At 40.9% G+C, this 18042-nt stretch overlaps 1 protein-coding gene across 1 annotated transcript in view; it reads left to right on the forward strand.

Moving 5' to 3' along the window:
• Nucleotides 1-18042, forward strand: part of PIGG (phosphatidylinositol glycan anchor biosynthesis class G) — a 121221-nt gene that overhangs the window by 36373 nt on the left and 66806 nt on the right. Inside the window, exons 7-8 of the mRNA XM_034773803.1 lie at nucleotides 11043-11260; nucleotides 16415-16696. Of these exons, the coding sequence (XP_034629694.1) occupies nucleotides 11043-11260; nucleotides 16415-16696 (500 nt within the window). The remainder of the gene's footprint in view (nucleotides 1-11042; nucleotides 11261-16414; nucleotides 16697-18042) is intronic.

An 18042-nucleotide genomic window follows, 5' to 3' on the forward strand; every position in this document is an offset into this window, starting at 1 on the left:
CTTTCAGCCCCATACTGTAGGGTGGGGATCACAACCATTTTACAGACCATGAGTTTGGCTTTGGTTCTGATGTCGCAATCTTCAAACACCTTCTTTCTCAGATGACCTTGTTTTCTCAGATGGTCTTGTTTATGATCTGTTTGTAGAATAATATGCCGTCAGCTGCAGTACTGTGTTCTACGTTGGTTATTTCATCTTAAAGACAAATGAAAACGAAAAGTGTGTCATCTTCACATTTTCTTTGGAAGAAGCCATAGTGAGATGGCTGTGGGGGGTAGGGATACAGAGACATAGTCAGTCTTGCACTAACAGGAAGAGTACACAAGTGTTATCTATCTTCATCTATATTACATCATACAAATTTAATGAACAATATAGGGAAAGTAGATTAGGAACTTACTTTGCTCATAAAATTATATTGAAAGGTGGCACAGAAAACATTCTGACAGCTCTACTTTGTTGTAAGAGCATAGGTATCTGAATAACTTGTTGAAGGACAAAGGAGTCTTCAAGCTAAAAATCAATTTTCTGGTACATTAAAGTTAAACGTTAAATGAAAATTCTGAAACTGAACTGGGGAGTTCATCACTTTGAGGGGAAGAGTTAATAGAAACTGACATAGGAGCAATGGAGTGGCTTCTTTTGGAAGAGGGGAGCCCAGACAGTTGATAGAGAGGACTCTGAAAATGCAGTGTCAAGATGGGAAGAAAGAGGAGCGCCTGGAAGAAGTTTAGCTAGACATAAACGTGGTTTGGCGTGAGTGAGTTCCTGAACTGAAAGATGACAGCTGTGGGTTGATGATACACATGAATGCTCACTTCCCAAAGTGTGCATGTTACGAATGACATGCAAGTTGGTTGTTTCTGTACAATGTAAATAACTGTGGGGGAGTGAACTATTTTGCAAAAATACTAGCTTGCTTAAAGCACGATTGCATTTGCTGCAGTGATGAGTTACATTTTAGGCCTAAAACTAAAAGGAAACTCTTCAGTTAATGTCTAATATTGACTTTGTTTTAGGTATGTGGATTAAATGAAAACACAAGGGGGGGGGGAACGGATAGCTCAGTGGTTTGAGCATTGGCCTGCGAAACCCAGGGTTGTGAGTTCAGTCCTTGAGGGGGCCACTTAGGGATCTGGGGCAAAAATCTGTCTGGGGATTGGTCCTGCTTTGAGCAGGGGGTTGGACTAGATAACCTCCTGAGGTCCCTTCCAACCTTGATATTCTATGATTTTATGATTCCTAGTGGAGTCAAACAATGGTGAAATTGAAGCCACTTTTTATTCTCCGATCCCCTTCTTAGATCTGTCCGGTTTACAATTGGTGCTGGTTGTCACTGGGCCCAAAGAGGAGTTTTGGTAGTTTGATATCAGCCAGATGCCAGGGAAGCCCAGCCATTCTTGTGTCGTAGTCTGAGCGGAAGCCAGGTGTAAAGAATGCTAACATAGCTCTGTGCCGACAAAATATTCCCCTGTGCTTGGGGAATCCATAGAATCAAGAGACCCCGAGAGGTCATCTAGTCCAGTCCCCTGCACTCATGGCAGACTAAGTATTGTCTAGACTATCCCTGACAGGTGTTTGTCTAATGTGCTCTTAAAAATCTCCAATGACAGAGATTCCACAATCTCCCTAGGCAATTTATCCCAGTGCTTAACCACCCTGACAGTTAGGAAGTTTTTCCTAATGTCCAGCCTAAACGTCCCTTGCTGCAATTTAAACACATTGCTTCTTGTCCTGTCCTCAGAGGTTAACAAGAACAATTTACCTCCCTCCTCCTTGTAACAACCTTTCATGTACTTGAAAACTGTTATCGTGTCCCCTCTTGATCTTCTCTTCTCCAGACAAACCAAACCCAGTTTTTTCAGTCTTCTCTCAGAGGTCATGTTTTCCAGCCCTTTAATCATTTTTGTTGCTCTTTTCTGGATTTTCTCCAATTTGTTTACATCTTTCCTGAAATTTGGCACCCAGAATTGACACACTACTCCAGTTGAGGGGCCTAATCAGCATGAAGTAGAGCGGATGAATTACCTCTGGTGTCTTTGCTTTCAACACTCCTGCTAATACATCCCAGAATGTTTGCTTTTTTTGCAACACTGTTACACTGCTGACTCCTATTTAGCTTGTGATCTACTATGACTCCCAGATCCCTTTCCGCAGTACTCCTTCCTAGGCAGTCCTTTCCCATTTTGTATGAAGGCTCTTGTCACTGTGGCAGCTGGTTTTGAGGCAGCTTTTGACCATTGGAGCAGTACAAAGCCACCTAATGTAATGGAAGATGTGGTCATTGAGTGGCCACATACACCTGGTATGCAGAGATCATCTTTGCCTAGATTCCAGGAAGACTTTGTTCCTCCCTGAATCAAAAGGCCTCTTTTCTTCAACTCAGAGGCTAAAAGGCTTGTGTCCTTAATGAGGCCCAGCTGTCAGCCCCTCCCTCCCAACTGACAGCTTATGAACTTCCCTGGAGGACAGATAATTCAAGTTTTGTCCAGGGAAATTCACTAGCCCCTTCCTCCCATTTGTGGCTGAGGTTTTACATGGATTTCCATTAGTGTGTGTCACTGAAGTGAGTTTTAAGTGTGGATTTGTGTTGAGTGAGCAGGCTTCACTCCAGGGGCAGGATGGATCTAAAGACATAAGCAATAACATGGAAAAGGAAGAGGAGAATGGAAGAAAAGAGCATGATGAGAAAGGACTCTCAGGGTGGAGAGAGTGGGAAGAAATGAGAGCTAAAGATTAATCCTCCCCCTTTTTAAGTTAAATAAGACTTTGAAATTCTTTCCTATGATTTATACCATAAAATAGAGTCTTACATAATTATCTCATGGAACTTGGTCAAAAGCTTGTTTTATATTATTCTTTGAGGTCCTCGATGTTTCAGTGGAAATACAAATGCATTACGTAATGTTACTTAAGTTACTCTAGGAGAGCAATCTTCCTACTGTCAGAAAATGAAATGTCCTAGGGACCTTGTATGGTGTGTGTGAATGGAAGTACATAATTCTGAATTAACATGCGTAATTACAGCCACATTAAAGAGCTACCTATTGCTTGAATCCTGCTCTTAACCAGGGGATCGGCAAGACATTGAGACAGCATAAGCTGCGCATTGGGAGTTCATGTTACAAAATCTAGTAAAATAGAACTTGACATGCTCAGTTATCTACAACAAACTGAATTCAGCAGGAGGACCTAAAAGATAAGTGATTAAGTGACGTGGAAAAAATAACTTCATCTGAAGAAAAGTTAGCCCAGAGTTTTTTAAGGTTATAACCATACCATGATTGCAAATGTAAATGTTTGAATTACCTCAAAAAAGTGAAATGAACAAATTGTCTTATGTTTGATGATCATTTTTTTTTCTTGTAAATCTGCTGTATCCAATCCATTATATAGCAGTCAGGAATAAAATCCAACCAGAATTCTTAAGTCTCCATGACCCAGATATGTCCACCATAGTGCTGTTACTAATGCATTGAATTTAAGCATTTTCTTCTATCTTTGCTTGAGAAGGTAGGAGTTACAGGGCCACAAGGACATTAACCTATATATTAGTTTCTTATATAGCTTCCTTAGAACTGGATTATTTGCAGTTGTCAAATTGTGGTTAGATTCAACTGTTTTTAAAAATAAATGTATTTGGAATAACAAAGATGGAGAATTAATGTTGACATGTTAAAAAAAAATCCAGTGCAAAAATATAAACAATATTGCTCTTAAGCATTGTGACGTTCCCCTCTGGTGTTATCTGGACCAGTGATGTGCTAGGTCATTCCAATCCTTGACTCTGGGAGCCAGACTTACCTTGCTCTGCCGTGAGAATCCCCACTCCTGGGCTGCTCACGCACAATGGTTCATGTCATTGCTGATAAGACACATTTGGGCCGCAATGCAACGGTGAAGAATCACGTCAATTTCCTGCTGATGCTGTTCTGGAACGGTGTGGGCAGAGATTCAGTAGAGGGAGAGAGGAGGTTCCAAAGAAGGAGGCTGGTGAAGGAATAGAATGGAATCTTTTCCTCGTTATGTGTACGTGCTTGGACCCCTGGTCACCTTTACTCAATTCTTCTCCCATCTTCTTTCTGCATCTAGAAGGCTTGGGGTGAGAGGTAAAGTAGGGAGTCCTTGGAGCAGCCAGCACTCCTCTGGGTTCATAAGGAGGAAAGAGAAAGTTTCTTCTCCTTTTCAGCAGCCAGAAGTGAGTGCAGGTTCAGACTGATCATGTATACTAGACAGGGGCTGATATGAAAGACGTAGCTGTGGTTACAACATTTAGGTATCTTGCCAAGCCTCACACTTAACTAATCCATAAGCCAGCGGTTCTCAAACTTTAGTAACCTGAGGACCTCCATTTTGATTTAAAAATTTGCCGTGGACTCCGCTCAGCCCCAGACCCCGCCCCCACTCCACCCCTTCCCCCAAGTCCCACCCCTACCCCTCCTCTTCCCTCCCCCCATGCCAGCATGCAGGAGGTGCTGGGAAGGAGGGGGAGGAGTTGATCAGTGGGGCCAGCAGCCCCGGACATGATTCCGCCCCCTTCCCCGAGCGCGCCCCGTTCCTCCCCCTCCCTCCCAGTGCCTCCTGCACGCCAGGGAATAGCTGTTCCCTGGCGTGCAGGAGGCGCTGGGAAGGAGTGGGAGGAGTTGATCAGCAGGGCCTGCGGACCCCCAGGGGTCCCTGGACCCCAGTCTGCGAAATGCTGCCATAAGTGAAAATGGTACAGAAGGAAAAATTATCAGAGGAAAAGTTTAATATCTTTGTAGTATTAAGTCTCAAACCAGGCAATGTATATAAATGGAGATTTGTTTCAGGGTAGAAGTGGCTGTACACACCACATAATAAAATGGCTGACAGTGATCACAACAATAAGGGGATTTTGGATGGCAATATAAAGTCTCAGTAGTCAACACTGAAAAATGACTGTAAAAAGGGCATCGTGATATTCCATTTGTCATTCAAGATTCAATATTAAGTAAAGTTTCTAAGTTCAGCCAGTCATGTAAATTGAATCTGGGCTGTTCTGTTCTCATGTATTATTCCTCAAACCATTCTGCAGGCCAAATGAGTGCAGTCAGTTACACTTGTGCAACATTGTCTTCAATAGGATTGCACAGCTGTAACTGACAAACTCACTAAAGAGTTTTGTTGCTGCAGAAGAAAAAGAATTTGGCTCACTCTTCTAGCTGCGGCTCTGCCGGCCTAATGGGAGTAAAAGGTTGTATTAAAAAAAACAAAGAATCCCTGTCCCTAAAGTAAGCAGCTGTAACTGAATATATACAAGGAGCAGATGGGCCCGAGTGAGTGAGTGCCATTTTTACCCAGTCACTCTTCAGAGTTGAAAAGCCCTTTGATTCCAGCGACTTCAATCTTTGTGCTGGAAATACTGGTTTGAATTGTAACTGCTGGAATAAATTTAGCTGAAATCATCTGTAATCTTAGAAGATTATGCACAAAAAATTCATGGATGGAATTCTTAATTTCATAACTGTTGGAGGCTACTTTAGAAGGTAGCTGGTGAGAGTAAGGAAAATACCTTCAAGTCTAACAGTCATTATTGCAAACTTTGCAGGAACTCTGCTTTGAAATGGGAATATATCCGAGAGTACTAGGCAACTTTAGTGCTTGGTAGCAGGGGCCATGTGGACAGTTAGTTTACGGCAGGCTAGCATGGAATAGACTTGCACTCCAGGTTGCCGTACTCTAATTGTTTGTATAGAGGAGCCCTTATTCATTTACTATTAATGCAACAAATACTTCTGCTGCTTATCTCAACTGAAATATTGAGTGGATGTTTCTTTGACGCTATGTTGTGTCTGTAACTTTCTTGAAACAAAATTTGATGTAACTTAATAAACTAGATGCTTTCCATCCTACAGTGTGGAGAAAAACTGAATTTGTAGGGAGTTGGTTAAAATCCAGCGGTAAAGATGGTGGCACTCCTGTCTCGGGGGGGAGAGTACTAAAACTCTTATTCAGATGTTTATAGAGGGTAAATGAGTTTCTACAATGGAAAAACTAGCAGTTATCTTCTGAGTCTCAAATCTTCCTGAGAGCACCGAGGAAGATGGGTCTTGGAATAACAGATCTCCCATTCTCTCTGAGAAAGTCCATTTTGTCTTTGCAAATATCAAATATTTCTTCTTTCAGTCACATTAACCTTTGCAGTATTGGTAGGTAGTTCAACTCTGTTTTATTTTAAATTATGGTTTGAGATAGCTATTGTTAGGCTTAAAAGCACAGTCTGTTTGAAGAGAAGAAACTACCGGGAACTTGAAAACCATACACTTAACAGCCTGAAGATTAAGGTGTTACTAGCCAGTATGGAAAAAATTGTCTTGCCACACAATTCAAAACTCCCCGCGAATGGCTAAGATGTATTTTCCTTCTGTACTGCTCACCCTGTACTGAACTTATTGTCAATCAACTTTATATTATAAATACTCTGAAAGCATAACAGAAATAAGAAAAGTAGTAACTTTTTACTCTTCCTGTCTTTACTTCACTTTATATTTTCCTGTAACAGAAAATGTGTTTTACAATAGTGTATGGAGGTTCCAACAGATTATACAGTGTTGTCCCAAATAGCTCCAGGCCCAAGTGCTTACAAACCTAATGAACAAGACGGGATGGAGGATGGGGTTTTGAAGCACAGATTAAGTGACTTGCCCAAGGTTACACATCAAGTCTGTGGATCCAGGAGTTAAACCCAGGTCTCTTGTGTTCCAGTTCAGTGTCCTACCCTACAAGAACATGGCATATCATTCCTGTTTTGTCTTCAGTGTTAGTTTTTTCTTTCTCTGCCCTTTATGTCCCTCTTCCTACATAGTTCCAGAGCTGCTGTATTTTCTGGATCATATTGATGGCCTGCGAAAGGCTGCTTTGCGCGACTCTGGCCAAAAAAAAAAGTACCTTTTAGCTTGACTTACAGGGTCAGTGGAGTATTCTCCCAGCATGAGATGAATCCTCTGGTCTAGGGTTGCTGTAGCTCTTAAGTCACACCCCCACCTGGCCCAGGGGTAAAGGGCTGGGCTAGAGGAAAGGGGGCATGGCCAGGGTATTCCAACACGTTGCTGGCCATGGGCACTGATAGAAAATATGGGATGGCCACTGTCCAGAGACAATGACCAGTTGAAAAACAATCTTTTGCAGGCTGCTGGAAGGGACAGCGTGCATAGTTTCCTACCAAAATGTTTGAGACCTCCATCTTTCATATCAGACTTTCACTATTTAGTGCGTGACACCCTTAAAGCAACACCCTCTGACTTCTTGAAGGAAGAGGGCACGTTCTTTTCCTTCAACAGCCTGGCAGCTGTGTAGGTGCATCTCTGTCACCCTCCTTGTTCCTGAAATTTCTACCTCCTGAGCGGGGTGGCAGTTTCTCTGATAGGATTTTTCCTGCAGCTTCAGTTTGAGTCTTTCACTCCAGCTCTTGCGTTTGCTACTGCTCCTAGATTAGCAGTCAGTTTTACGTTTTGCTTACAGGTTTCTGAATAGCAGCAGTTTTCACTTCTGCAGCTTGACAAACCAGCAGGAGCAGGGGCACCAGCTCTGCGTGCAGCCTTGGGAGGATTTCAGTTCCTCAATTCACAATTCACATTTGGAAACTTATCTTTGCAACCATAAGCGTTAGAAACTTCATTTTTAAAATGAAAACTTAGATTCTACAGAAGATGTTGGTACTTGCCTGATAAAGCCTCCTACTTTCCCGAGGGTACGTTAACTCTTTAAGGCCTTGAAAATGCATGTTTTCATGGCCATCGCTGGGGCAAAGCCAGTGACTCTGAAAACCGCCCCTAAAACAATTTTGTTGGGGGTTGTTTCTCAAGTTGTTCCTTTCAAAACTTTGATTTGCTGAAATTTGTTTTTCTTGATACTAGAAATTCGATTGACCCTAGCTAAGAGACTAAAGAAGTTTAGCTTATTTAGTTTATCCAAGAGACATTTAGGAGATAACTTGACTACAGATTGCAAGTACCTACAAGGATAGAAGACTTGATAGAGGGTTCTTTAATTTATCAGACAGACATAAGATTCAGTTGCTGGAAGCTGAAGCTAAGAAAACTGAGACTAAAATAAGGTAATGAACCATTGGAGCAATTTACCTAGGGATGTGGTAGCTTCTGTCACTTGAAGTCTTTAAATCCAGATGAAATCTCTCTCCAAAAGATGTACCCTAGCTCAACAAGAAGTGATGGATTGGATGCAGGAACCAAACCATTTAGTGAAATTCTATGGCCTGTGTTGCGCACAAGGTCGGACTAGCTGATCATAATCCCCTCACTTTTCACACACTCAGTTTTAAAAGGCTTGACGATCAGGCTGAAGTCTCCATGTCTTGGAAATATCTTGGCTATCGTAGCTTCCTTATTAGTATGCTCCTAAGAAACAGGACTTTTCTGTGAAACTATAACCTTTAAAAGGGATTAATTCCAGTAGAGAACCTTGGGAACTTGCAAACATACAGTACCAAGATTGTCAGAAGTCTAGGATTTTGGGAATCTGTCTTGAAAGGGACCTGATTCTCAGATGGTAGGTAATCTGACAAATCAGGCCACTTGCAGTGTTTCAGGTTGGACACCCTAAAAATGAGGCATGCAAAATCACTTCTGAAATTGACTGTATGATGTAACAATTCATGTTTCTACTAATTTTATTTGGCTCTATCAGGTGAAATTACACAAATGTGTATGTTGGGGACTTGATTGCAGAGATCAGGGAATGATACTCAGTGAAAAAAGATTGAATGGTTGTGTGTTCCTGTATTGCTGGCAAATCTGAATCTATTGAGCAAATATAGTGCCCATCTATAAAAAGGGAAATAAATACAACCTAGGAAACTACAGACCTGTTAGTTTAACTTCTGTGCCAGGGAAGATAATGGAGCAAGTAATTAAGGAAATCATCTGCAAACACTTGGAAGGTGGTAAGGTGATAGGGAACAGCCAGCATGGATTTGTGAAGAACAAATCATGTCAAACCAATCTGATAGCTTTCTTTGATAGGATAACGAGCCTTGTGGATAAGGGTGAAGCTGTGGATATGGTATACCTAGACTTTAGTAAGGCATTTGATACAGTCTCGCATGACATTCTTATCGATAAACTAGGCAAATACAATTTAGATGGGGCTACTATAAGGTGAGTGCATAACTGGCTGGATAACCGTACTCAGAGAGTTGTTATTAATGGTTCCCAATCCTGCTGGAAAGGCGTAACGAGTGGGGTACTGCAGGGGTCTGTTTTGGGACCGGTGCTGTTCAATATCTTCATCAACGACTTAGATATTGGCATAGAAAGTACGCTTATTAAGTTTGCGGATGATACTAAACTGGGAGGGATTGCAACTGCTTTGGAGGACAGGGTCATAATTCAAAATGATCTGGACAAATTGGAGAAATGGGCTGAGGTAAACAGGATGAAGTTTAACAAAGACAAATGCAAAGTGCTCCACCTAGGAAGAAAAAATCAGTTTCACACATACAGAATGGGAAGAGACTGTCTAGGAAGGAGTACGGCAGAAAGGGATCTAGGGGTTATAGTGGACCACAAGCTAAATATGAGTCAACAGTGTAATGCTGTTGCAAAAAAAGCAAACATGATTCTGGGATGTATTAACAGGTGTGTTGTGAGCAAGACACGAGAAGTCATTCTTCCGCTCTACTCTGCTCTGGTTAGGCCTCAGCTGGAGTATTGTGTCCAGTTCTGGGCGCCGCATTTTAAAAAAAGATGTGGAGAAATTGGAGCGGGTCCAGAGAAGAGCAACAAGAATGATTAAAGGTCTTGAGAACATGACCTATGAAGGAAGGCTGAAAGAATTGGGTTTGTTTAGTTTGGAAAAGAGAAGACTGAGAGGGGACATGATAGCAGTTTTCAGGTATTTAAAAGGGTGTCATGAGGAGGAGGGAGAAAACTTGTTCACCTTAGCCTCTAAGGATAGAACCAGAAGCAATGGGTTTAAACTGCAGCAAGGGAGGTCTAGGTTGGACATTAGGAAAAAGTTCCTAACTGTCAGGGTGGTTAAACACTGGAATAAATTGCCTAGGGAGGTTGTGGAATCTCCATCTCTGGAGATATTTAAGAGTAGGTTAGATAAATATCTATCAGGGATGGTCTAGACAGTATTTGGTCCTGCCATGCGGGCAGGGGACTGGACTCGATGACCTCTCGAGGTCCCTTCCAGTCCTAGAATCTATGAATCTATGAATTCAACAATTTCACGTTTTTATTGATACTAATAAAAAGTGTTTGAAAAAAACATTTTAAAAGGATTTCTTTTCAGGGATGCAGTCTAATTTTAGTCTCACAGTACCTATGTCCACTTCTAAATGAAAGAGATTGGCTTTACCTGTATGCTTTATGCTTATCCACTGATTAGAGCTCTAACAAACTCATTCTTTACCATCAATAGTGTAAGGTACATGCTCCATATTGCAAAAATACATTTCGAATATGCTGCATAGAACCCAGAAAACAAGCCGTGTCTTATTGGACAGTGAGACAAATATGGAAAACTTCACATTTGAATCAGAAAAGGCATTGTTGACAGTGTTACTGTTTAAAACTAAAATAAAATAGTCCATATCACATTATATACAAATTCCTGCTGCTTTGCCCACACAAGTTGAAGGAAGGAACTGAGGTTCCCTCTAGAGAACCACAAACAGATGATATCCAGCTTGGCCTATACTGATTATGGATAACATATGAGTTATGACAGGGCTTAAATGCATAAGTATATAAGTGAGTGTCAGTTTGGAAAGTTCTTCTAATTTTTTGTAGGTTTTTCATTTTCAGTAGGTTTACTTATTTTCAACTTTGAGGGCTTTACTGTTTCATTGTTTGGGGATTAATCAGTCTTATTCTGGGGTAACTATCTCATTATAGACTTGATTGCCTATTTAGGATTTATATCTTTCTCGGTGTAAAATTACAATTGTTTTAGGTCCTGAAGCAACGTTTTCCTGGGAAGTGTAAAAATATAATCAAGACTCTGATAATTACTAATTTACTTACTGATCCTTTTACCTGTTTGTTTCTTACTAGATCCTGGATTTGAGCATTTTAAGATAGCAGAAAAATCCCATGGGAATTGGATCAAGCTCTACCTAGAGGGAAATAATTCAGAAGTCCTCTTAAACCTTGGCAAAAAGGTCCTTAAGCAATATTTAGAGGCTCTGAAGATCCTGAGTTCTTCACTAAGCAAGCAAGTGGCACAATACGACATGTATTCAATGACGGTGGGGACTGTGATAGTCCTGGAGGTATGAATTGCTAAGTTTAGGAAGGAGGTTATATGGTGGCATGGCCTGTGCTAGGGGAGAATGGACTTGACCCTGGAGGTCCCTTCCCAATTTATGTTCTTGTGAATTCACATCTCGTTATGAAGCGGCTAAGAACAGAAACTTTCAATTTGCTCTTTTGACTACATAGTATGGTCTTAGTAATGATTACTGCCGGAAACTGGGAACTGTTTCACAGTGTTAACTCTTTCCCATTGAAAGATGAAGTATAACTTTTTAACACACCAAAATTATTTTATGGGATAAGGGTAGGAAGCTTTTGGTATAATCTCTTCGGTTTACTCTTTCTATGCTTTGATATTTCCAGTAAGTGTACAGATGTGCTCCAACTTTAACTGCTCTTGTAGCCACTAGCCTATATTGCTTCATGAACAGAGCTGCTCTCTATAAAAGCATAGAGCAGCTATGCCAACGTTCTGTTTGTGCCTAATGATGATGTAAAGTTCACATTTCAGGAGTCAGGGTCAAATTCTCAGATGTAGGAACATTTATTCTTTGTACTTAATGGTGTAATCTTGGGAAAGGAGAGCTCCCTGCAAGGAGCTCACTGCCCTCAACTCCTGCTTAAGAGCTTCTGTAGGAGCTGAGAGTACTCAGCAGCTCACAGGACTGGGCCCTAAAAATAACAAATACCATCTTTGGTATGGAGCCTGGAACAGACTATTTGTAGGTGGTTTTTTTTAATGTGGATAATTATTAGGGCTGTCAATTAATCGCAGTTAACTCACACGATTAACTCACAAAATTAATTGCGATTAAAAAAATTTATTGCAGTTTTAATCACACTGTTAAACAATAGAATATCAATTGAAATTTATTAAATATTTTTGGATGGTTTTCTACATTTTCAAATACATTGATTTCAGTTGCAACACACAATACAAAGTGTACAGTGCTCACTTTATACTATTTTTTATTACAGATATTTGCACTGTAAAAATGATAAACAAGAAATAGTTTTTTTCAATTCGCCTCATACAAGTACTGAAGTGCAATCTCTTTATCGTGAAAGTGCAACCTACAAATGCAGATTTTTTTGTTGCATAACTGCATTAAAAAACAAAACAGTGTAAAACTTCAAAGCCTACAAGTCCTCCTCCTTGTTCAGCCAATCGCTAAGACAAACAAGTTTGTTTACATTTATGGGAGATAATGCTGCCTGCTTCTTATTTACAACGTCTCCTGAAAGTGAGAACAGGCGTTATCATGGCACTTTTGTAGCCAGCATTGCAAGGTATTTACATGCCAGATATTCTAAACAGTCATATGCCCCTTCATGCTTCGGCCACCATTCCAGAGGACATGCTTCCATGCTGATGACGCTCATTAAAAAAATGTGTCAATTAAATTTTGACTGAACTCCTCGGGGGAGAATTGTATGTCTCCTGCTCTGTTTTTACCCACATTCTGCCATATATTTCATGTTATAGCAGTCTCAGATGGTGACCCAGCACATGTTGTTCATTTTAAGAATGCTTTCACTGCACATTTGACAAAATGCAAAGAAGGTACCAATGTGAAATTTCTAAAGATAGCTACAGCAGTTGACGAAAGGTTTAAGAATCTGAAGTGCCTTCCAAAATCTGAGAGGGACGAGGTGTGGAGCACCTTTTCAGAGGTCTTAAAAGAGCAACACTCCGATGTGGAAACTACAGAATCCGAACCACCATAAAAGAAAATAAGCCTTCTGCTGGTGGCGTCTGACTCAGATGATGAAAATGAGCATGTGTCGATCCACACTGCTGGAGATAGTTATCGAGCAGAACTCAACATCAGTATGGATGCATGTCCTCTGAAATGGTGGTCAAAGCAAGAAGGGATATACAAATCTTCACCGCATTTGGCACGTAAATGTCTTGCGACTCCGGCTACAACAGTGCCATGTGAATGCCTGTTCTTACTTTTAGGTGATGTTGTCAACAAGAAGCGGGCAGCATTGTCTTTTGCAAATGTAAACAAACTTGTTTGAGCGATTGGCTGAACAGGAAGTACACCTCTACCCTGATATAACACGGTCCTCGGGAGCTAAAAAATCTCACCGCCTTATAGGTGAGACCGTGTTATATCGGGTTTGGTCCGGTAGGGCGTACCAGCAAGAACCGGTACACCATGCTGGACTGGACCAGCTTCCCCGGCAGTGATTTAAAGGGCCCGGTGCTCCAGCTGCTGTGGAGAGCCCTGTGCCCTTTAAATCACTGCCAGAGCTATGGCAGTGGGACTCGGGTGGCGCTTTAAAGGGCCTGGGGCTGCCTGCTGCTTTACCACATTATATTCGAATTTGTGTTCTATCGGGTCGCGTTCTATCGGGGTAGAGGTGTAGTACTGAGTGGACTTGTAGGCTGTAAAGTTTTACATTTTATTTTTGAGTGCAGTTATTTTTTTGTACATAATTCTACATTTGTAAGTTCAACTTTCACGATAAAGGGATAGCACTACAGTATTTGTGTTAGGTGAATTGAAAAATACTGTTTTTCTTTTTTACAGTGCAAATATTTGTAATCAAAAATAAATATAAAGTGAGCAGTGTACACTTTGTATTTTGTGTTGTAATTGAAATCAATATATTTGAAATGTAAAAAAAATCCAAAAATATGTAAATCAATGGTATTCTATTATTATTTAACGGCACGATTAATCTTTTTAATTGCGCGACAGCCCTACCTCCTAGGTTTAAAAAAATTCCATCATGTCGGATCACATAGGTCATCACAGTGTTTAAAACCCGTAGATCCACAGCACTTGAGTTAATGGAACAACTGGTGGTAATGGTATTGGATTAGCCACTATAGGGAGATGAGGCAACATTTGGGTTTCACGCTATTTGCTGACAGAGGAATACGGAGGCTCAGGAAATACTAGATTTTATGCCAGGTTCCATAGTGGCACATAATCTAATGTTTATACAGACCCTTGTGCCCCTGGCCTCCCCTGCCCCTTCCAGCCTGTCCTTGTCCGTCTCCCTCCTCAGCGCTTCATGCCTCTGTATTAGTCAGGTGGCTTCCTCTTCTATTACCAGTACTGGGGAGTATTGAGAGCCCAGGATAGAGTCTCCCTGCTTTTAATTCTTCTGCTTGGTGCTACAACAGTCCCTGATTGCCAAGAGGACCAATTGCAAAGATAGTCCTGCTTAGCCCCTGCAGTCCTGAGATGAGGTCTATGCACTGTTGATCTGTGGGGTAGCACATGCGTTGTGCGGTCAGCATGTAGGAACTGTGAGGGGTTGGAGCATGCTCAGGACAGATGAAATCTTCCGAGAATGTAGCTGTTGTACTCTACTAAATCTCTACTGAGCATGTGTGAACTGAGGTTTTGAGGATCAGAACTTGTCCAAATATGAATGAATTTTCACAAAGATGGCGAAAAGCACATCCCTGTCAATAGGGGGACCCTGGCCAAATTTCAAGTTTCTGATCCAAAGTATGGAGGCACTAGAGCTTCTCAACAAAATGGTTAAGAAGTTTTTTAACATGGGCAAAATATCAATATGAGAAACAGCTGTGATTTTGCTGAGATTTTAAAAAAAGAAAATTCATCCTGGGGCAAATAGCAAACATGGAAAATTTCAGCCTAAACCATTAGTTTGGTGAGGTTATAAGAAACTGAAAATAGGGCATTAGAATGGAAAGGGCTGGGTAAAACAAGGTCTTAGAATGGAAAACACCAGCCAAGTATTGATTGTGCAATTAACTACATAGGCACTTTATAACCACTTTATAATAACCTGCCCTCTATAAATCTGCTCCTCTCTAACTATAGAGGAGAAAATGGAGGGTCACTGTGGCGTTACGGGTTTGGATCAATTTCTGCAGATATCTTAGTTCTTTTGTCCGTAATGGCAGTTTTAGCTCATAACTAGATGAGTGATATATTTTCCAAGCGTTAATTTCAGAAGAGCCGATGGATCATACATTTCTCCCCACCTTTGTCAGGCTACATTATAAACTCTTTGTTGCAGACTCTCTCTGTTTATGTGTATGTCCAGCACCCACCACCCTGGAGCCCTGATCTTAGTTGGGGTCTCTAGGCACTAAACAACCATTGTAATATTAAATAATGTGGAAGTCTATGTGCTAGTGCATGCTAGAGGTGTACACATGAATACACGTGTGTATCTGCATGTAGATGTGGGAGTCCATTTCTATAGATTTATTTATACAGGTATCTGGACGGGTGCATTTCTGTGGTTTTGCTCTATGGATTTGTATTTGGGCTTCAGGAGTGGGTCTTTAATAGACCCATTGCAGCTGTGTTACTGTGTAGTCCTAATTCCACACATAAAATTACAATAACTTTAGTGAATGAAAAACATGGAGCTGGTTACAAAAAATGAGAAGAGGGTAGGGAAAGAATCATGAAAACCTTTGTGAAATTTGATTTTTTTTTTTAAATTACCCTTTTTGACTATTTTGCTGCCAGCTCTAGTGTCCTTTAACAATTAAAAGTTGAATTTAGCATAACACATCTGTCAAAACAGTAATATGCCTGTTTGGTCCTTGCAGTGAAAATGAGCATGTGAGAGAGGGTGGGGGAGAGCAAGCAACAGAGGGAGAGAGGATGAAGTGAGCAGGGAAGTGGGGCCTCAGGAAGGGGTGAGGCAAGGGCGGGGCCTTGGAAGGGGTGGGGCAGTGGGTGGGGCAAGGGTGTTTGGTTTTCTGGAATTAGAAAGTTGGCAACCCAACAGAAGGGGCGCCAATGCACCTGGAGTGGCGCTCCCATAGGCGGACACATCTCAAAAAACTGCAGTTACTGCATAGGGTGAGCAATCATTTCTTCATACTAGAAACTATATTCTGCAAGCCCTCCCTGTTTATGGATGCCATTGAAATCAGTGGGAGTTTTGTATATTGAGGGACTTGCAGGATTTCTGTGCAACAGTTTGTATATCACTTTAAAAACACTATAATATGTAAGTGTATTCTTCAGTTACAATTGGCATAAAGCTGCCCAGTCTGGCATGTACCTTCCATCACACACAACCCTGTTGCAAAATATATTTACTAGCAGTGCAGTATGGAAAACAACAACATTGTTTTCCTTTGAATGTTTGCTCTATACTCTATCTGTAGTTTTGAATCTATCTAGTGACCATCCCAATATTTTTGCTCTCTTTTCTAGGTTCTGCTTCTGCTTTTGCTCAGCATGCCAAAAGCACTGAGCAGCAGGGCTGAATTTGAAGTGCCACTCTCCCCTCCGCTGTTTTCTCTGCTGTTTTACTTGATGTGCCTGATGCTCTGTGCAGTTCATGTAATTGTATGCACATCAGCGGAGAGCTTGTGCTATTTCTGCAGTATATCATGGTTAATGGCAGTTGGAGTGATGATGCTGATTTCTGCACTTGTGTGTGTAATTTTATCCGCCTTTGGAAAGATGCTTGAGAATCCCAAACTTCCAGCTCAGGTGAGACCACTCTTTAAGAAATCTAGTTGAAGCCTTTTGCTGTTTATGATGTATCCTCGAGCAAAGTCTTATCTGAAGTTCCTGATGTATGCTAAGGGTATAGTATAATTTGAACCCACTTAAAGAGAGTAACATTGAAATGTGATCCAGTCACTATGGCATCATACTGATTCCTATAATGAAGATTGTAAAAAGTGTTCATTTTCACATTACTTTAAGAAATGTTCTAATGAGTGTAATTTTGCATTTGATTTACTAGATTAGAAACAATTTATGCAGCTCACTAGTTACATGCCTCGTATGCTATGACACTTGCATATACAACTAAAGCAGTTTGGGTGATGTCAAAATACTGCACGTTGAAGATAACTGGTTGTAGTTTCCAGATACTTGGAACATGACAACATTTTGAGTAAGACAACAGGCATCGTTAGCTTTTTAGTTTCATAAAACAAATTCAGAGGTTTTAAAACCACATCAGCTCTATGAAACTGACTGCCCCCCCCTCAGCAGGTGGTAATAATGGAAAAATCAATTAATATTTAAATACAGAAGCTGTATGGTTTCCCTTACTGTCTTGATTGTAAAAAGAATCATTGGTTTTGTGGTCTGATAGCTGGCTGACAGCAAATACTTGGTAAAGTAATGAACTAATCAACGAATGGACAGATCTGCTGAGCGAGACCCCCGATTGTACAGTCTCCTCTTGAAAAGGAATGTTGATCTCAAAATGGCCTATACACACTTCAGTCATCTCTGAATTTTCTTTCTTAAGCTTTGACTTTTAGCTTTTATTTTATTTACTATGAAATAAGGAAATGTATTTCTTAGATGAATGTTGCTTTAACTAAAAGTAGTCTGACCTTGACACTGCTAACATTTCATAGTGCCTTAATAGTCTCTGCTGAGATGGAAACATTTACTCATGGTGAGCAGTGCTGGGTACTCTTTTTCTTTTTACAGTTTTCCACATTTTTTCATAGTCCCAATTCCTCCTCCTTCCCCCCTCCCCCAATTTTATAAATAGCAACAAGCCAAAAAATAATGGTTAGTACTTGGAGAAAGTTGCTTACCTGTAACTTGAGTTCGTATAGATTATCAGTGAAGATCCCCACACTCCAACAGGTGGAAGGGGCTGATGATAAGCAAAGAGCCATGTTCCTTTATATAGCATTGCATTAAGCGTTCCGTTACTCAAGGCAAGAATGCCTCTCCCATCCCTAAAAAGCAACAGAGAGTCCTGTGGCGTCTTTAAGACTAACAGATGTATTGGAGCATAAGCTTTCGTGGGTGAATACCCACTTCGTCAGATGCATGTAATGGAAATTTCCAGAGGCAGGTATAAA

The sequence above is a fragment of the Trachemys scripta genome, chromosome 6, assembly GCF_013100865.1.
Source record: "Trachemys scripta elegans isolate TJP31775 chromosome 6, CAS_Tse_1.0, whole genome shotgun sequence".
Lineage (NCBI taxonomy): Eukaryota > Metazoa > Chordata > Testudines > Emydidae > Trachemys > Trachemys scripta.